Source organism: Merops nubicus, unplaced genomic scaffold, assembly GCF_000691845.1.
Source record: "Merops nubicus isolate BGI_N331 unplaced genomic scaffold, ASM69184v1 scaffold1, whole genome shotgun sequence".
Classification (NCBI taxonomy): domain Eukaryota; kingdom Metazoa; phylum Chordata; class Aves; order Coraciiformes; family Meropidae; genus Merops; species Merops nubicus.
In genome coordinates this window covers 124,078-145,695 of record NW_008585965.1, presented here as the reverse complement: position 1 = coordinate 145,695, position 21,618 = coordinate 124,078, and the positions used below count along the sequence as shown (strand labels likewise).

Genomic DNA, 21,618 nt, shown 5'->3' with positions numbered 1-21,618 from the left:
GTGCTTCTGAGTATACAGACTTGAACACTGCATTTCCAAGGTCATCTGATAATGCAGTGAATGAGAGTAGCAGGTCTAAGAAAATGGCATGACCCGCAAACATTCCCTTTGTCCAGCTTCCCTTTCCTTCACAGGGAAGCCATGGAGACTGTTTTCTGGCCCTCATTTTTTTTCATACTTTGTAATATATTGTTTATCTGCAAAACTGGAAAAAAACCCAAATAACAGTTATTCTATCCTTCTTTTTCCAAATAGTCGCCTTGCCTCTAATAATTCCCGATGATCTCTGGAGGTCTGGGCAATTAGGCAGCTTTTGGGCAATTTGAGTAGTGTTTGTCCAGGCTGACATTGAAGGACTGTTGCTTTTGCTGCATGTGACAGCATCGGCTGGCACAAGACTGTGGCCACACGTTAGCGTGCGGCACACGCCAGCGCAAACCCTTTGAAGAAGCCTGAAGTTTTTTCTCCCTCGTCCCCTCCCGTTATTTTTTCATTGCCTGTCTTACCGGGAGAAGAGCTCAAATAATTACCTGCAGTCTCATTTTTCACTTTGGTCCGTGCAGCTCCCGTGCGGTTGGGCAGCGGGCGGCTGACTGGGAGGGGCCTGCTCTGATGCAGCACCGGCATATGACAGCGGGAGCAGCAACAGCCACCCCAGCCCTTCCCCGGGCGGGTTTTGCTGCAGTACGCCGGTTGCCACCTCACAGCTTCCAGCAAGATCCCCGGCAGCAGGCGCTCGGAGGAGACTCTGCGTGGGCACTTGTTTAAGGAGTACCTGACTAAACAATTGGGTTATTCTTGAACTGCGGGAGAAGTGCCTGTGTTCCCTTCACGCAAACCCCACTGGCTTTCTGCATTCTTAATTTATCGGAGTCGTTCCTGCCTCCGTCTGTCCTCCGTTACTTCTTTTTCTTTCCTTTTTTTCCTTTCTGTTTCTGCCGATCGTTATTCGCCCCCCTCAGATCTGCGCTGCTTCTCTGGCTCTCATTATGCTGTGCTCAGTAGCCCGGTGTGTTCTCCGCCTCTGCTAGGCAGTGGCAGCATGGATGGTGCTCTTGTGACGACCTCTGCTGATGCTATCAGTCCACTGCGGATAGGCATGCTGAGTAATCCTGCTGTAAATGGGCGAGGACACGGACACACGAAAAATTAACCACAGCTTTCTTCGAGACCACAACTATGTGACTGAAGGTAACATAAATGCTCTCGTTATTCTCTTCTTGCATTGCATATTCTATGCCAGGAATGCACTGTCATCTTTGGAGATGTAGGCTGTTCCTTTTTTTTTTTTAAACAGAGAGACTTTCAAGACATTTTTCTGTGTGATGTAGCAACAGAATCTGTTTTAATTTGCTAGATCCCAAGGGCATTCTGTCGTGCAGCAGCAGTATATGAAACTATATGGGCTGAAGAAGGTCTTGCATTGTGCTGAGTTTCAGCTGGTGAGGTGTGCAGCACCTGGCATTGAATGTACAGTAGCTGCAGTGGGGAAGATTGGAAGCAGTTGATTACTTAAAAAAAAATGAAAGATTTGAGAGCCCTAAAGTAAGAGAAATAGTCTGTAAAGTTAACTGTTTGCTGGTGTAATAAAGGTTATGCATCTCATTTTGGTAATTACAGCCCGAGCATCACAGACATTGCAGAGTTGATTGTTCCCTAGAGAACAGTATACATTTAGAAGGGATATGTAAGCATAATCTTTTCAAATGCTGCTCCCTTCTTGCTATCCTCCGTGTATGTGCAAGGTACATGAGAAAAGAAAAGGTAGCTTCATTTTAAATCATTCAATGGCCAGTAGCTTATTACATAAAAAAGAATTTTCCTGCAGGTGACACAAATTAAATGCTGAGACAATTTACCTTGACACCAGTGAAATGTTTAAGTCGGGTACTGTTCCATGTTTCCTTGCCAGAAAGTTGGTTTAAGAGCAGGCCATTTTAAGATTGATTGATTGAACAGGAGAAATGCATTTGTAGGTGCTTGGCTTTACAAATATATTTGTATGTGCAGAGTTTTAACAGCACTTTCCAGCAGCAGAAACAGTACTTCAGTGGAGGCTTATATAATATGAATACTTAACATCAGGGTCAACCAATACTACTTGAGACTCAGTCTCCAGATTCTGTCGTCATTTGATCAATGCTCAGTCACTTAATACTCCCATGCTGCATCCTGAAATGTGATCAGCTGATGCTTTCTTGATTATTGATGATTTGCATTTTTTTAGAATGTAGAAAACAGAAGAGTGATTTTGCCATACTGGGAATACAAAGCAAATTTTTCAAAAGAGAAATTTAAAATCCTGTGTACTGTAACTGTTACCACTGGCTGGTATAATGGTTTGCTAATTTTGCCTCTAGGACATTCTTTGCAGTCTGGTTCATGTTTAGGTGCATTTTTAAATTTGTTTTGAATGTTTGGTTAATGCTTTTTGTCTGAATGATCATTTGTATTTTGAGATATAGTGATCTGTAATAATATTTGAAGAAACTTTGTCTTAAATTTATAAATCTATGCCTTAGATTCTGCAAAATGCATAATTACTGCAGCATACTTGCCACATGTTAAGATTGAGATGTATATTTAATGGGCATATGCAGTTATGTTGAAATTTGGACTTTCAGGTCTCTCAGTTTTGTAATCTGAGAATAAGAATCCCTTGTGGACTTTGCAAATCAATATTCTTCTCTTTTATATGATGTGGGAGTTTTAAAAATTAGATGGAAATTTTTAGAGTTTCTTGGAACGCTGATGATGCAAATGTTAGATTTTCTTACATTTTATTTTCACTTGATATTTGTACTGGAAAGAAAGGATATCCTTCTGTGATTGTACATGGAGTGATCTGTCTGAAATGGGCCAAAATATGCCTTGAATATCAATGTCAGCGTGTATTATATTTTCCCTGTAATCAGAAGTCATTATGAAATATGTTGGCATCTGATCTCAAGATAGTTGAAATATGGGAAACTTGCCGTAGCAGTGTTTGTTCTTCAGCTCCAAGTAGTGAAGTGTTTCTTATGAGTGCTCAGTTGATCAGCTGTAATAAAATTCTTCACATCTGTTATATCTGACATTGCCACACCTTTCAAAAGGTCATGAAAGTCATGAGGGAATGGATTCATCTGTGAAATTTTTCTGGGGGCATCTTCAGCTCAGAGGACCATCACAGATTTTTAGTTTCTCATTGATATACTTTGTTTAGAATGCATAATGAGGACGTTAGTTAAACTGGTGCTTAAAATGTGCTTTGTTTGTTAATGTTGGTTTTGGTGGTGGTTTTTTTGTTTTGTTGTGTTTAAAGGTTTGGGTCTGTAAAACAACCTTTAACATTTCTCATTTGAAAGGTCTGAAGTCCTTTCATAGTCCTTGCATTTGGTCCTATGCTATAGTAGTGCTGTATGTGTGATAGTAACATGCATATAGAAATGCAGTTGCAGGCATAATGCATTATTTTGTTAGACTGGAAAATAATGTCATTGGGGCCAAACCTTAAGTCTGTCTTTTGGGGTCTTTGGCTTTTCTAATCCACTATTTAAAACAAAGGTACACTTTGTATTATATCCAGTGTATTAGAGAAGTTACTGGTTCATTGTTGTCTGAGAGTAACTACAATTTCATCTCCTGGTTTCAGAGTTTCAAGATGTTGACAAGGGGTGTCCCCTCTCCTTGCTGTTCCATGCAGCAGATTAAATTAATTTAGAAAAGGAGGTATTTCTGTCCTCTATATGCACTTTTTTCCTCTCCATTACCTGAGGAAAGTAAAGCCAACAATAATCAAGATTATGTGGATTAACTACAGTATGGGTTTAGATCTCTTCCTCTTCTGATTCTTCAGTAATTTTAAAAAAAGAGAAGTCAGGTGACATAGGAATTCACAGGGTATAGGAGGACTGTGAGCCATATCTGATTTGCTCTGCTCTCGCTAGTGGACAATGTGCTCCTGATGAATGTGCTTGCTTGAGCAAAGTCGAATTTCAACTCTTTGATAGGTCATTCTTTTGTAACGTTGCGGTTACCTTTATCAAAGACCACTCTACCTTGACTATGGAAAACTGAATTGTTTTTTAAATCTCAAAAATTCCTTGATTTGATAGTTGAAGTTTTACTGTGGATGTTACACTGTTCCTGGTGATAGGCATTATAGACAAATACATGACAACACTGACTACCTGAACTTGTTTCTCCTGTTACATATGTATATCTACAATAAAGGAAATGGAGTTAAAACAAGCAAGACTTTGAATAATTTTGTCATTGTACATCTTCAAAGCATGTTACAGTTGCACAATGGAAAAAGGCAATTTAATTCCAGCTGCAATATATTGCAAGTTTTTCAGTGACCACTTTGAAAAGTTGTGTTTGAAGGAAACTACTTTAATCAGAGTTGTTTGTGTGGTGAAAACAGAAGAGGCCTGATGAGACTTGTAAAGAAAGAGGAGAAAAGACCTGAGGCCTAGGAAATGTGACCTGTGAGGAAAGATTGAACTTTTTTATGTGAAAGTGATGATTGCTGGGGTTATATTGCCTAGGGAACTTGTGTGGTTTCTGTTACTGAAGTTTTTAAAAGCAGATGATATAGATGTCTGTGAGAAATGACACGGGGGTAGCTGAGCCTCCCATGGGGTAGAGGGATGGACTAGATGACCTCTGAGATCTGTTCAGGCTTGTGATTCATTGCTGAACTGTGTTTTATCTTTATTGCCTTTTGCACCCCAGCTGTGGGAACCGGATCCCCAGGAGGTGTTGAGTCGGTAAAATGTATTATTTGTGCCCTACTTTCAGGAGAGCGGAGAGGAGAGGCGCAGTGTAACACGGGAGAGAGGATGGGCTGGATGGGAGAAACATGAGCCTTTGTCACTTGCAGGCAAAGTCTGTTAGGGGAGATGCCAAGGACAGAAAAACACCATGGAAACTGGACAGGGAGTTGGGGGAAGGCAAAAAGGAGGGAAAAGGCTTGTGTGCCTTTGGGGGCCGAGGTCGTCCCTCGGTCTGAGGGTTCCCTTGACGTTACCTGTGCTCAAGATGAAAGGTAAATCTGACAGGACTGATGGTGTGTTTTGCTGTCTCAGGACCTTGAGATCAGCCACGCAGGATCTGATCCAGAACAGCAATTTGCATAGTGTGGTTGCTGTGTTCCTGGCAGGGGCAAAACGTTGTGGGAAATGACAGTGCTGCTCCTTTGGTCAGCTGCACTGTTGATTCAGTTCCTCTGTATTTGTTAATTCGGTTTCTCTGTATTTTACAGATTTAATGATTGACAAAGAAATAATGAACAAAAGTCGCTATTCCTACCAAACTCTGTCAAAGGATGTGATTCACCTCCATGATCCCAAATTTATCTGGGGAGATGCTTTTCTGGTGGCAAAGCCGTTCTGCAGATTGTATGCAAACAAGTCTAGGGTATCGATTCATCCCTGCCTTTTTATGGATTATCCCTGTTTTGGGAAGAAATAAAAAGGTGCCTATACGCTGTTTCTAGAGAGGGACAGTTTCCTCCCTTAGTCTAGGCCTAGAAATTCAAGTGAAGCCAGTGAAGTTGCACAGGTGCAGTGGGGCAGAAGCTGACCTTCACTATCTAGTCATTTATGTGGCCAAATGGTGCAGATTGGTTCCATATGGCTTAACTTCTATTAAAAAGTTAATCATGTTAATGGTGTATTAACCTCCTCAAATGTGATATTTGAGGAATAATGAGAATTACCAGCGTAGTGTAAAACATCTTGAATCATAATCATGTGAAACGTTTATTATAGAGGATGAAAAAAGACATTTTTCTTCTAATGATTTTAAAGGAAAATCCTCTTCAGGTAATGAAAACTGATTTTGGGGGCTTTTTTCCCCTCAACTAAAGAAATCTGTATCTCTGTTCTTCATTAATCAAAGTTAAGGGAAATTACCTATTTTCATCTTTGAAGAAGAAGTTTATTTATGAACTTGTCTTTTATAAACATCTCAAATATAATTTGAATACCTGAGAGTATTGGATGAGTATAGTGAACAGGCACTGCTCTGCTGACTCAGGCTCCCCGTCAGTCTCATCTGTTCACTTATTTCTGGGAATGGCTGGTAACAAGCTTACTAAGAAAAGTGCAAGACAAAACTCTTCCTCTTTTAACCTCCAGCAATTCAGGATTTATGTTGTGAATATTGATGACTTTTTCTTTTTGCAAAACTCATTTAAAAACAGTTTTGGAATGACCCTAGAAAGTACTGCTCATTCTTATTCTAATCACGTGTGTTATTTTTTCCTCAAGTCAAGGATGAACAGAGGTAAACCTTGCTAAAGCATAACTTTCCCCCTTGTTAAATAGGATATAGTCATGTCTTTTTGTGCAAAGATTTGGTTCTTCATTCACAACGCTATTCAGATAATGTTGTGGGTAGCCTTGAAGATTTGGATTAATAAGGTTTATTCTATCCAAGTGAGGTTGCTGACTTTGTAATCTTTATGCACGCAGCTTAGCTGGGAGCCGCCGTGGAGGCCGGGCTGGAGCACCGCTGTCACGCTGGCTCGTGCTGCAGCCCCAGCCATTTGCTCGCTGGGTGTGTTGTCCAAGCAGGCAGGAAAAGCAGAAGTTGGTACTACCTGAAGCAGGGATCTGAGTAGGGTAGAACACAGGCATTTAAGGCAATGTCCAGTATGAGCAACATGGGGCAGCAATTCATTCAAGCAAGCGTGGAAAAAGCAATATAGATTTAGCCAAGTGAATTCATTTTCAGTAACACTTGTCACTATATAGTACCAGCTCTACATTCAAAGTACTCCGTAGATAAGTTTTCATACTACATCTATTAGGCACTCATAATACCATCATCTCTATGTTATTTGCCAGATCTGCTTTCAGAAGAATTCATAATCGGGAGTAAGATTTGGACAGTTGACCCTAGACTGTGACTTGGAAGTTTCTTAATTGGCTGTTCCCACCATTCCTGGAGAGCAGGGACATGTTAGTGGTAACTTGTTTCTGCCTTCTCAGGAGACCTGCCTCATCAGGGAAGGGGTTAGTTTAACCACTGGCTGTTAGATCTCCTAAGAGAGGACTTGAAGCCACTCTGAGCTGCAGTAATGCTTAAAGGGCATGGAGGAAGCTTGGTTTGGGTGTCCAGCTGTCTTGTTTCCACATGGTAGTTACTCACTAGTGTTACATGTACCTGTAAAATGTTACCAGGTGTGACTAAATTGTGTTGCAGTTTTCCCCATTTGCAGAGCCCTAAATCTCTAAGGCTGGAGTGCTGCTTTTGGTGGGTTGCCCACAGAGACTGATGGCAACCTTGTCTCTCTTTGCATGCAGATATAATAAACAGATGATCTCCCATTTGGTAACTAAGTAATAACTATATATTGTTGCTGTATAGTGTTAGAGGTCCTGGAGCAGTGATTAGGATGTATTAACAACAGAAAAGAACCATCTAGAATACTAGCTACCTGATAAACAAGCTAAACTGCTTCCATGACATTGAGTGTGCAGAGCTGCAAAAGAACTTGATTGTACCTATCTGGGGCTTTCTTCAGGCACCAGCAGACCAGTTAGTTTCAGAAATTTATCCTATATGCAGTTTGATTCATATATAAAAATATATAAACCAATGTGGACTAACAACAGCATAAGTAGAAACATTCTAGCATATTTAACTATGTAACTGCTATATGTAGTAAGGTGCATATAAACCTTCAAAATGGAAGTTTAGGAGGTCAACAGTCAGTGTATGTGTAAGATAAAATGCAAGCTTTAAATGTGGTCTCTGCAAACTCACTCTCTGTGCCAGATTTCTTTCTAATTGAACCTGACAAATCAAAAGCATTGAATAATGTAAAACTAAACAACACTGTGCAGGTTGAGTCAGTGGCATTGTTCACTGCAGGCGCAGTTTATTTAGCATATGCATCATTATGGAAAAAGAACTGTGTTTTGCAATATATTTTGCTTTCTAAGTAGACCTGAGACATTTCAACGATGTATCACATATTTAAATGGTGAGTTTAGAGAATAATAGATGTGGTTCTTACAACAGCTTAAAATGTGAAACACAATACAATAACACTGAATATTTTATAATGGAAGAAGAACAGAGCATCTTTTATTGCAGCCATAAAGAGGTAATCAATCATTACTGCTTATGTTGTTGGATTTTTGAGACTTTTCTTCCACAGTTTACTTCATTGACTGTAGTAAGGCTTTGCATAGATGAGCATATGCTAAGAGAAGCTAAAGTATTTGTTGGGTACTATCAGTGTAGTTGCTTTGGCTAGGGAAAGGATGGTAGGGTAAGTAATTATCTCAGAAAATTAGAGGATCTCATTATGAGGATTTTTCTTTTTTAAACAAGAAAGGGTTTTAAATGCACTTCTAGACATACTGAGGCACTTTCTTGATCATCTGTTTCTGTAGTTCTTAGGTTAGCACTAAGCTTGCCTTTAGTAGTGAATGTGATCTGTATTACTGGTTCCTAGTGAAATTTCCCCAGTTCTTTACCAAGAACAAAACCCCATGTAGCAAAGCAGCCCTGTGTTTGGGAAGAGAGTTCCTTTTCTCAGGAATGTTTCCTCACTGAAAAACTATTGTACCCATTATTTTTATTGCGTAAATGCAGATAAAAGCAGACTGTATTTTGCTGGTGCAAATACAAGTAATAAAAATGTACATTAAAAGATTCAATTCTTAATAAAGTCTTTCAGCATAACTCGTCATTCAGTTCAGTGACTTTTGTGAATTATTAATGTGACAGGGGTTTGGAGTCTGTATTGTTAAATATCACAGTGCTTTTTCTTTCATATTTACTGATTCATCTGTTTAAAAAAGAAAAAGATGGAAATGTATACTATAATGATGTGTGTGTTTTACTTAGGAACAGAGTAAAGAAGAAAGCAAAGGGCTAAGAGCTGGTTTATTATCCTCTAGTTCCAGTTCAACAAGTTTGAATAGAACTTAATTAATTGTCACCTTAATTCTTCCTGTTTGTAGTGCTTTTGTTGTTCATGTGACCCAGGCATTGCAAGCAGTTGTTGACTGTGCAAAAACCATTAGCATAAATTCTGAGGTTAGTGCTGCTCCATGATAGTACTGACTGCATTGAAGACAGCCGTAGCATGCTCTGCCTGTTGAGCCACTGTTTTTGTAAAAAATAATCAGAGTTGAATTAAAAAGAAATGACTGCTTGTTTCCTTCTCTCTATTTTTAATGAATCCGTATTATTTCTCCTTAATCTAAGACTTCAAATGAGTATTTCAGATAGAATAAAAATAGTTTTCAAACAGGGAGCTGGTCACCAATTTTCAGTAATTTATTTCTGAATTCCTATCCAGTCAGTGCAGCCTCATGTTCTGTTAACTTTGAGAGGTTTCAATTTATGACAGAGCTTGGCACAAGGTCTTAAATAAATCTTTCCAAGGTTTTCGAATGTACATCTGTAAATCAGTCTGTCTGTCATTATTTCATAAATAATTTCTGATAGAGAGCCTTTATTTCTACATTGTGATATGATAAAAAGAAAAATTCAGCTAATAATTTCAGTAATAATAATTAATTAGTAAAATTCAACAGACAGGCCCATTGGACTGGTAAGTGCAGGGCAAAATTAGCTCCCAAGGTAGCACACAAGACTCTTGTCATGCTACATGTTGATTTTGACACCCTGCTTGATTTGCTACCTTTTACTTCTGTGTGCAGATCTATGATGTGGGAATAATCAGTAGAAGATGGAGTCCTCTAGTCTTCTTTTCAATGGGAGATTTAGGTCAAGTACATTCTCTTTAATCAGCAGTGAAGCTGAAAGCAGAATTCCCCTCTGCAGTATCTGAAATAGGTGGCTGTGAATTCTTACATGCCTCAACAGAAATTGCTGGAACATCTTATGCTAAGACTCAGGTCGTGGTCGTATGGGTGGTGGTGCGTCTCGTTGCTCGGGTGCAGTGCGAATGCCACTTTGTGCTTCCTGTGTGCACTGCTGCTTTTGTACATGTTGCACTCATGGAAGTCTCGTGGATGACTGCACGTGTTTTCTGGTGTGCCTGTGTTCCTTCCAGTGCTGTGCTTCAAGTGTGGATCTAGAAGTATTCGAATGGCTATGTAGAAGTTTCAGCTTCGGGAGATTGGACAACAGCTTGCATGTAGGGCACTATGTGTCTTTCAAGTCTCATCTGATTCACAGATTACTTTGATCTATGTATGTCAGTATTTGCTGATCAGAGAAGTGACACTTGGTCTCTGATGGGAGCAAAACTGACCTTATACCATGGTGTGAGAAGTGGTGTCCTTACGTTTCTGTTTTTCCCCTGTGGTGGTGATTAACTGCAGTTTTCTGAAAAATAGATTACTTGGACATGGATTGTATTTTCCAGGATTAGGTATCTGGTACTTAACTGCTAGATTAAACATTTCTGTGCTTCCACTTGCATTTCAAGAAAATGGGTCATATAGTGTAGAGGCCAGTTTTGATAGTGTGTAGTAAATGTTACAAAGGTGCTAGATTAAAAAAAAAATAAGTTGCATCTCCTAGCAGTAAAGATACAGCAAATTAACCAATTATATTAAAACTTCCAATTTTATTTTTTTTTTTTAGCTGCAGGATACTATGTCCGAGTGAAGGTTTTTAACTGACTAAATGTTCAGCTGTCCTGCAGAAATTGCCACAGAATGTGATTTGTACAAACAGTTGTTTGTTGCATTGATTTCTCCCAGTGGCTTGTTATTTTTTTTTGTTAGGTTGAAAGACTAATGTTTCTTTTAGGTTTTCTTTTCCAGATATTTTAAATGTAGGATCTGGTTTGAAACTGCCTATGGGTGTGGTTATTGGCAGTGAGCCATCTGAGAGGAAGCTGTAGCCTGGGCTGCCCACCCTTCCTTCTCTGCTGCTGTTGGAGTCTGAGCCACCACAGGGGGAGCTTCAGGAGAGAGGATACCAGAGTGGAAAAGGCACCGGTTAGCTCACCATCCAAAGAGTCCATCTTTTTCAGAAAATTTTAGAAAACTTGGCCTAATTTAAAATTTGCCTCTTGCTAGCAGAGAGGGAAGCTCCACACCTGCCTGCTCCTGAGGGCATGGGTTGCTGGTAGCAGTGCTGACTTCTGCAGCTGCAAAGCTGCCCTGGGTCATCAGTGCCCCATTGCTGCTCCATGCAGGCTGTTCAGTGTTCACCAGTTTGGGCAGTGTTGTAAGGACTTACACAGTAACGATGCTAACCATAATCCTTCTTCAAAAGCACCTTCTAATACGGCTTTTGTACTATTTCTGCGCAGTAGAAGGAAAGGGGGAAATACAAACTATAAGTATATTGGAAAAACGTTTGACACTTATCCTGGGTGTGCTTGGGAAATTGTAGTAATAGTACTCATGTTAAGTCTGAAAGCAGAAAGCTTTGGTACTTCTGCACTATAAATAATTACTAACAAAGATGGTTGCCAGCGTGGAGAATTGTTTGCAGAGGGATTCATTTCTGATTGTTACGTGTAAGTATATTTAGACAGAAAATTATTTTTGTTCCTGAAAGCCAAGAAGTTTGTGTAAATTGGAGGAATTAGTGATTTTTGGACTCCAGAGAGCAAACATTAGTCTGTTTATTACAGATGAAACTTGATAGATGTAGTTATATTGAGGTTAGCACCAGAAGCTATTCCTTTATTTTACCTTTTAATGACTGAATTCAGTCATTATGGCTGACATATTGATGTTAGCAATTGAATTTACATACTTTTCTTTAAAAAAAATACGTGGTTTGGGAGAGTTTCCTTTCCTGAAATGTTACAAATATTTCTAAGATCTTAATTTCCCTCTTGCTGAGTCACCTCTGATCCAGAGATCTTCCTTCATGTGTTTGTTTGTATTTACAATTGTATAGATTCATAGGTTTTCATAGTCCAAGAAAGTAATGTATCAAGTAACTTCAAACACTCTTGAAATTTTAAGACTAAATAGAAAACCTTATCCGAATTTTGCCAAGTCTGTTTTTTTCTGTTCCTTGTTGTGAAGCCCACTGAGAACTTGTGGAGCACAGGAAGATTTTTAAATCTGCTTTTATGATTGGAAGCATGGACAGCGTTTATTGACAGAGTGCAGCAGTAGCAGGTAGGGCAGATGCAAAGATGAGGCAAAGTACCTGTTCATCCTAATAGGTCTTAAAAGCAATAACCCAACGGTTCCCTGAGGCTTTCATCTAATTCACAATCTCCAGAGCTCCTCTTTTCAGCTCTGGGGCTACCCAGATCATATCCATGGGTATGATCTACTTACTCTTTTGAAGCTAGCTGCTTTAAGCTGTCCATTTTTCATGTTGTGTTTCTGTAAAAGAACCAGTTGCTCTGGGACCAGCTTCTTCCTGCAGTTCTGTGACTCTCAGCGAAGACATGTTCTGCCTCCTCCTCTGTATGTTCTTTGTATAAACAGAGAGGAGAAGAAAATAAATTTGGAAGTTTTATTAGCTCATGTTTCAGGGAGGAGAGATTTCCTGCATTGCAGACAAACTAAACACAAAAGTTAGTATTTAAACAGAAATGCCTTGAAAGTCCACTAACTATGTGAATAAGTGTGTGGATTCTGTCTGTGCTCCATTTGCTGCTCCTTCTCCCACTTGCAGGCTATCATGGTGGTGGTGAGTACACCGGCCTCTCAATGTCCCCATGAACAGCTGCTGCTAATAGCCCTTTGTGTGACAACACTGGAAACATAACAGTCATTTTTTTTTTACCTTTAATATTTCCTCTAAACTTTAAGTCTTTAAAAAAGCAGGGTTAAATAACAAACTCTGTGCTGACATGGTTGGTCAATTACCAATAACCAAGCCTGTTGGGGACTTCAGCTAATTTAAAGCTACCTAGGTCCTTACCCTGGATAATTTTCCCAAATTTCTTTCTTCTGTCCCTGTTTCTAGTTGAGGTGAGTTTCATTGTATCAGTGCTTTTGGAAAGTCTGCTTTTACCATCCTAAGTACTCAGGCCTATGTCATGTTTTTACCACATTAAATGTGGTATTAAGCACAGAGAAGCTATACCTCGTATCTTCCATGTTTTAACTTACAGATAGCCAGTGTTTTACAGAATCTGAATCTCAGATCAGTACCATACCATGCTTGAAGAGGAGGAAGTAAGGATATGCTGATCACTTCTTATAGTTCAGAATTTGGCCTGAACCTAAAATACATCTGTTCCTCTAGATATCTGACATGTGGTTAAGACTGGAAATGATATCAAAATGGATATTTTGGGACTAAATATTTCACAAGAATAATTTACATTTTCCCTGGATTCACACAGCCTTCTACCCAGGCAACAGATACTTTCTTAAACATGGTGGTCTGCCTTGAAGTCCCTTTTCATGTGCTTCCGGTATGTGTCTTCATGCTGCTAAAGTTCCTTTGATCTCCTTTTGGCCACTTTCCAGACCATCTTTTAATTCTTTTTTGTGAAATTTCCATACCATCTTTAATTCCTGCCCAAGGCAACTGTTCCATCTCTGTTCAGGCAGGGCCCCAAAGCTTTGAATTCTCAACCATGTCTTTCTCTGGAAGTAATATTCCCTGCTCAGACTTTTTAGAGAAGTCAGGAGTATGTAGATCCAAGCAGTGCTGGGGAGAGAAATGAGGAGATGGGAATTATAGTTGTTCCTTCCTTGGCTACCATTGCTCACTTTCCATTTGCTGCTTGATTTGGTGGTAGTGTTACTTAGCTTTTATCTGCAGTACATGCTACTCTTTAAGCTCCAGAAGTCTTGATTGTGAAAAATGGAAATCCAGCCAAAAACATAACTCATTTGGCACTCTTTGGCCAAGTTCATTCTGCTCTCTGTACCTACATCCATTGAATCTTGTGCTTGCAAGACCCAGGATTGCCACTCAATGCCATTCTTCACTGTTCTTGAAGGACACAGATGTGACTCAAAATTATCTTGTACTTGGAGTGATTGATTAATCTGTAGATAACCCTCAAGTGCAAGGGGAGGGTCTTTTTGGAAGTTTGAGTCCCTGCTTCTGTATCATTCTACTCAAAAGGAATTTAAGATTTTGGAAGGAGGCCTGGCAGGCTTCCTGGGTATAGTCCTAGTTAAATAGGTTAGTATCAATAGACTTGTCTGAAGAATGGGGCCGGGATTTTACCATACTATTTAAGGGAAAAGCTACTGGTGTTTCCTTTGTTACGTTTACCTCTCTACTATAGAACTGGAAGTGACTGGAAATCATGGAAGTTGTAAGGATTTAAAAAAAAAATAATAATAATTTAAAATTCAGTCTTATTTTTTCTACTCTGTTAGGTTTTATAAAACAGAAACACGCTACTTATTTTTGTTAGGACACTTAGATCTGTGTTTCCATCAAGCAGCAACAATTTCTTCTTAATCCTGACAAATTGTTACAGCCTCTATGTAATTGTGATTTAGTATCCAGTGAAGTCTATTAGGAACTGGCCACTGGCTCCAGTGGAATTTCATCAGCATGCATGGCTTTGAAGAGCTGTATTCTGTGTACATATTGTAAGTCCATTAAAATATACATCTGTAGATACAAACCGTGTATTTTATTTATGCTTTTAGAATCTGATTTTCACTTCTGTATCTATTTTTTTTTCTAATTATTTTGTACAATGACCTCAGTCACTTTTGTCTTCAGCGCTATGTTACATACATTGTGGAGATGTGGTATGTGACTCCTGATACTGGAAGAGATTTTGTTTGTTGGTTTGATTGCCTGACTTGGTGCGAGAATGAAGTCAATGCTTACCGAAAGCCTTTCTGCAAATCTTAGTGTGTGGAATCTTCAGAGTTTCAATACCATGGCCGGTTTTACTCTTTAGGGCAAAAAATAGATGAGGGTGGAAATTGGGCCTAACTTCACTATAATCAGAAATCTTAGATTCTACAAAGCTTAGCTTTTTCCACATGCTGTCAGGAAATGTAAATACATTCTGCTGTTTTACAAGAAAAAAGTCATAGGAGCTGAAATTATGTGAATTTGATAAAGATGTTAGTTAATTTACTTAGTGTTTACTGCATTACTGTTCACCAGGAAATAGCATGTTTAGCCAATCAAAAATTTATTCTTTAACCAAAGGAGCAGATTTTCCATAGTTACTGTAACTATTTAGAAATATCATTTTGTTCCTTTTCATAAAGGGTTAGGAAATATACTTGGAATAATTTGTTAAATTTAGGGTACTATTAAAATTGTCCTGTTGAATACTGTGACCATAGTACTATCTTTGCAAGATTCCTTAGGAGCTTGATGCATTCAAATTTACAATAACCTGGGTACGCACTCATTTATTTTTCTTTGGCATTTTTACCTCCTCTTCTTGTATGATTTACCCTTGCTGCATATTGTTTTCTTTTCAGTACTCCTATGTCGTTGCTTTAAGCAAAGCTACTGTCCAGATTTTGTCTTTGAGATAATGTTGCTTCAGGCTATGTTTTAACTTTCTGAAATGCTAAGTAGTTGTAATTAAGGTTTTAACTATATGTCTTTTTCTTCTTTTCAAGAATATACTCCCTGGACACACTATCAGTTTGTTATTTAAAGGCCTGATAAATGTTTCTTAAGTTGTGTTAATTTATGTTGCACTAGAATTGAAATTAATTCTAACCAGATCTTTCAATGGATGAGTAGCACAAAAGGTATAATTAAATCTCTGTGAAAAAAATTACAGGATATTTCATGAATGTCAGTAACATAGTTTCAGTCCTTAAAATTCTTTGTTCCAGGTATTTTTCAGGGTTATCTCTACCAGAGCTTTACAAAATGTACACTCTTTAACAAAATAGTAGTTCTTCTGCTTGATCTGCCCATTCAGGTACTTCTGGGTTTGAGCTTATTTGTTAAGTTCATCTTGTCCCCTTAAATTAGGCTTTTACAGCTTCCAAAAATTTCATATTGTGGTAGTATCATGACACAGTGGTGTTTTTGAGCTATGGGAAGAACATTTAGGTAAACACTTAAGCTTCATAGGTGCTTAAGGACTTTGCTGGATTTTGTTCAATTTCTCTAATTCAGCTGTCTGGAATTAGAGGCTGGACACAGTCTTCAAAGTGTAACCTCATCAGTGATGAGCAGAGAGTGTTTTCCCTCTTCCTGCTGGCCACATTGTTCTTAGTGTTAGCCCAGCATGTGGGTGCTGATGTGAGGCCACTGTTGGCTCGTATTCAGCGTTGCATCCAGGATGCCCCCAGGTCCTTTCCAGCTGGGCTACTGCCTTGCCAGTTGCTTTTTGGCCAGATGTGTGGAGTGCTACTGCCCCAAATGCCCAATTTTGCGTTTCTTGTTGAACCTCCTGAAGTTTCTCAGGGTCCATCTAGATTCTTACAGATAACATTTTTCCTGTTGCTTTGCAGCCATTTCTCGGCTTCCTGTAGTTGGTGTCCGGGAGGTGAAGCACAGTGGATGGTTAGCTATAGCACTATGGATGTTTTTAGATAGGCAATGTCGTGCTGTCCACAGTGCACAGTGAACAGAGACTAAACTTGAACGTCATTGAAGTGAATTTTCTATATTTTTTTTAATAAATCACTATAAGTTTTTGGCTACCTCCAGCTGACAAGATTGTTTGAAACATACCAAAGAATGTTAGATGTTTCTCCATGAAAGTCTTGTTGATTCTTTTCTTAGTGAGAAAGATGGCATTTTTATCTAACACCTCAAGTAGCAACAGTGGGAATTGCATTTAGTGTTTGGTGGACTTGAAAGAAATCAATATTCTTTTTAGCTTGTATAAAAAAATTATAGGTTCTTAGCAAAGCCATAGCAGATACTGTTGTGAAACTGTCATTATTCCTTTTTTTCTGTAGACTCTCCATTAAAGTTCATGTACTAGCAACACCATTTCTGGAAGTTGGAATCTAAGTATGGGCTCCCTATCAGTGATGACTACTGTGGTTCAGCTATAGATACAAATTGTCAGGCTCATATTTCTTCACCAGCTATATGTCGGTTGGGGAGATCCAGGTGGGACTCCAATCCACAATGGTGCTGTCCTCTCACACATGCTGGAAGTGGGAAAGGTTTTGCTCAAGCACCACCTGAATGTTGTCACTAGGTGAAGAATGGAAATGAGGAATCCACTGCTGCAGCCACAGATGTGTAGATTCATTCATCTGAAGGTCCATATAATGGACTTCTCAGTATTTTCTTCCAGTCACTGACACTGAAAGGTAGGTTTTCTTCATTTCTCAAAAGGGAAAATGAACTATATAAACACCAGTGATTTGCATAGGACTCACAAGAACATTTCTGGTGGAGCTGAGAACCAAGTCCAGGAGCTATATTACAGTCCTTGTGTACACAATAGATTCTACTCAGTATCTACACAAGGGAGAAGAAGGGATATTCTAGCTTGGATGTGGCGGCAGGGTGTGAGTTCATCCTAGCAATAGCATGTGCTTTCTGTCACACAAGAGCTTTCTGTATGGATTGGGCTAATCTCTGGAACACATATCTTTCTCTTGTGGCAAAATTGTGTTCTTTTTTTCATTCCATGAATGACTCTCCCAGATAGTTAAAGTGATCCTACCATCTAGAAATAGCCTATATGGCTGATGTGCCTCTTGAAGTGCTTGGGATACTTAGGTCAACACCGACTATAGGGGAGGTTTAAGAACAACAGTTAACTTGTGGGCAGAAAATCCAGAGAATGTAAGCAAAGGAAGGGCTCTTTGAAGCATTTAATGCATGAGGATGTTTTTGAATGCTTAAGGCTTGTTTTTGAAACACATGCAGGTTTCCCTCAAAGTGTGAAATGCTTGGCATTCGATGTTTTTGAAGATTACTAAAGCAAACAGACAAAAATCCACACTGCAGGTCTTTCAGCTCTTGCTTTCTATTGTAGCTTCCCCCTCCCCCCGTTTTAGCTTTTGCCAGTTTGCATTTGAAAGAGGGTAAACACATTAACAGTGGTGGTTCTGGGTGAAGCTTGTTTCTACTAATGCCTGTCCTTTCCAGGATTATTAGAAACCATCCTCAAATATTTCAAAACGTTTGAGTTCTTTCCTCCAGAGAGAAATGTACCCCTGATATCTGTGTATTGTTACTGTAGTATCTAGATTATCTGTGTATCATGGTCTTTTGGATACAGCTTTTTGGTGACTCAGAAGGACTTAGGGCAATATGTAAAACTTAAGGTCATCAGGGTTGCATGATGATTTTGGTTCTTTTTGATACTCCTAAATATTTGTCACATACAGAAAAGGTTTACTGAAATTCCTGTTAGTGCTTAAAATAATCATGGTCGTAGAAAGTGAACAGGATATCTATCTGTAGTGCTCAGGACAGACTTAATCATCCTATTTCTTTGAGCCAACCTGCTGTATCTTATTTTATATTTAAATACTAGGTTTATTAAATATGGTGTTATATATGTGACCAATTCTTATTATTTCTCTTGGAGATACCTCAAAGTGTCTTGGCCCATGTCTGTTTATAGTAATAGCCCATGAACAGGCATAATTGTAGTCCACAGCAGCAGAAATTCAGAGAGACAAACTGTTTTGTTGCTTTGAGTGGTTAATGTAGTGGAAACCAGGAATTTTGTGAAGAGAAAAGCAGTATACAGTGGCAAACAAAAGCATAGAAATAAAAACTTTGACAGTACACAAGTATCTTTGTTCAGGAAGTGAGTGATGTGTAAGTCTGTTTTGCCAAAATAAGAAGTGAACAATTCTATTTACCTCTACATTGACTCTGTAGCATACACCTATCTGAAAGACTGAGCCTAAGTAATTACATAATTGAAGTTGGTGCAGTAGTGAAAGTGAAAATACAGTAAAATTGCGGGTTTTTTTGTTTGTTCCCCTCCCTCCCGCCCAAGAGTTCCTCTTTCATATTTTTATAATCATAATTTTCTTGGCTTGCTTTTCATGCTTTTCAGCAGTTCTGAGTGATACAAAAACCTTGAATGTATGTGCTTTGTCTTGTCTATCAATGTATTTGCAAGATTAACGTAGCTGTTGACCAAAGTTAAGCGAATACAATGAAGGCTGGTATGTTTCCTATTAATTATTGGAAATTGTTCCTGCCTGTGAGCATCGGTGTTCAGTGGACACTTCGACCAGAATATAGTGGTTGGTCATTAGTTTCTAGTCCTCTGTGTCTAAAACTTGACATTTCCTCCAACAAACCCCATCATGGTACTCATGAAAGACACACAGAGATCATTTTTGGAAGTGAACACACTTGTTTTAGAAGGATTTAGAGATTTTGTTTTGAAATTGTAAAATGTTACGTTCATCATCGCACTTGAAAGAATGATTGAGTCACATATTTCAGATGGAGGATTTTTGTCTCGTTCTCTCTCTAATGGGCTGCACTTCGGCATATACAAATCATTTTTATATGTCACCCTAAAAACTGGTGACTGAAAACCATTGTTTCTAGCTGGAAACCATGAGGATAGTGGAAAGTTTACTGCTTTTTTTTTTTTTTTTTCCCCTTAAAAGTTGTCTTTATTAGGATCAATACTTGTGGTAACCCTATTGAGATTAATGTGGAAGTAAAATCAAATGTCTCTATGGAATGAGTGCGACAGCAAAAGCAGAACTGCTTTTCTGTTAGGTAATTCATATGGTAATGATTTCTGTAAAGGCAATGTGTAAAGAGCAGACCAAGAAACTTAATATTTTGAAAAGGGAAGTAAAAGGGAGAGAGTTACCCAGTGGCAAGTACTTGTTCGTGTCAGAGTTCAGAGATTAATTGAAACATTATTTCCTTATTTATTTCATTTAAGCTGTCTGGTTCAGTTGATTCTCAATGACCATATCCCAGCTTGCTATATAGGTAACTGGCGAGAGCATCATCAACTCATGAACCAAAGAATCCAGCTTGCTGGCCGGGCAGACAAATGGAGCTCCACAGAAGATGTGAAAGTGACCCAGATACTTCAGTAGAAAATGGGGGTTCTTCACCACACCCCAAAATGTACTCACTCAAAGCAGCCATTGTCAAATTAATTTCTTTTTTCCTTCACTTGTAATGTGGCAGGTGCTGACTGACCGCCCTGGAAATTAAGTCCTCTATTTCTCCACAGGACAGGTATAGCAAGGGCGGCAGCAATGCAAGCTTCCCCACATTGTCCTGCCAATGTTCCTCAAGCCAGTTCTGAAGAGGTCACTTCTGGAGGTGAGTGGGTGGAAGAGTCTCTGTCCATGCAGTTCTGGCTGCCAGGTGGTGGTTCTTGCAGGACAGGCTGTTGGACGGAGACTGACCCCTTGTCTTGAGTGAACCACCAGTCTTTAACAGATAATCACTTTATGTATCGTAAAGCGGCGTGGGCTGGATTCGTTGAGGTTGCATTACTCTGCTTGACTGCTGTCACTTTTTTTTTTTTTTTTTTTTTTTTTTGTGGTTGGATGGCACCTTCGCATTTATTTTTTTTTTCGCACTGTTTTGTTTTCAGAGACTTTGTCAATGCTCGATGTACACGTCTAAAAAGTAGCATGCGAATAACTGAATGAGGTCTGGTTGTACACATGATCCAGAAAAACAGTTCCTGGTGGCAGCCATGTGTGCAAGAGGAGCTTTAGATCACGAGACCAGGAGGCATGCTTTGAAACGCACCAAAAATTGATAAGAAAGGGAATGTTGGTTTGCAGTACCTAAATGAACCATTAGGCTTCTGTTGTAAAGCTGTATCTTAACATTTTCTCTTTTTTTCGTAATTAATATGTAATTTAGATACTAACACCAATTAAGCTTGTAAACTAATGTTCTTTTTTAGATTATTTTACAATTAATGAAATCTTCCTATCTAAAGTTAGACATGCACATTCTACATTACATGAAAGTAATGGGTATGGTTTGCGGTTACAATAGTTTTCATCTAAACCAGAAGATGTGTGATAAATTATGTGAGAGGAATTAATAAGACAGATGCAAATTTTCAGAAAAAAAATATTGAGTGCTTACAAGTTCAGCAAATGACTTTTCATACACATTCTTGAATTCATTGAAATACTACATACTTCAAATACAGCGAGGAGTATTCTGTTTTCAGCCAAATTAAATCTCTTAAATATAGAAACACAATTGAGAAAATGGAAACAAAGGCTTAGTGAGACTGTTAGGTAATGGTGAATTACTCCTGTAGCTTCAGATGGCTGTGTGAAGGATTTGCAATGAGTTGATTGTCATTTGTAGTTGAGACCTGTTTAACTCTGCTTTTATGGCTGTTTGTAAACAGGTAGGATAGCAGGAGAATAGAGTACAATTCCATAATTGTTTAAATTTAGTATTATCCTGACAGTTTTTACAAGATCTGGAGTAAAAACAGTTTATTTTTGTAACCAGAGTAGACTTCACAAAGGGGTTTCTTGCCTTTTTTACTTTAAAGGATATGAATCAAAATAGTATAGTTCCACAAACAGCTAAAACAGTTCCTGACTTCTTTTTTATCAGCATAGCAAGTGGTGCAGGATTTGGTTCATAATTAAAATGAGTGATAGAGTCCTTTTGGGAAGCTATTTGGGACCAATCCATAAATTCATTTTAAGTGAAGAACGGTTTGAGGATCCTTGTCATGACAGTGTATTGCACTAGGTGGTACAATGTTAGGTGTATTTGTTAGTAAGTCACCTTACTTGATGTTTGTACAGTGTCAGCAAATCACGTGGATTTGATTTTTCAGCTGTTTTGAATGCACTGCAGTTTGGT

At 38.8% G+C, this 21,618-nt stretch overlaps 1 protein-coding gene across 1 annotated transcript in view; it reads left to right on the top strand.

The window, feature by feature from the left end:
* The first annotated feature begins 1,048 nt into the window (after positions 1 to 1,048).
* Positions 1,049 to 21,618, top strand: part of LOC103780784 (serine/threonine-protein phosphatase 2A 55 kDa regulatory subunit B gamma isoform) — a 134,702-nt gene continuing 114,132 nt past the window's right edge. The window contains exon 1 of the mRNA XM_008948474.1: positions 1,049 to 1,191. Coding sequence (XP_008946722.1) covers positions 1,122 to 1,191 — 70 coding nt within the window. The 5' untranslated portion in view covers positions 1,049 to 1,121. The remainder of the gene's footprint in view (positions 1,192 to 21,618) is intronic.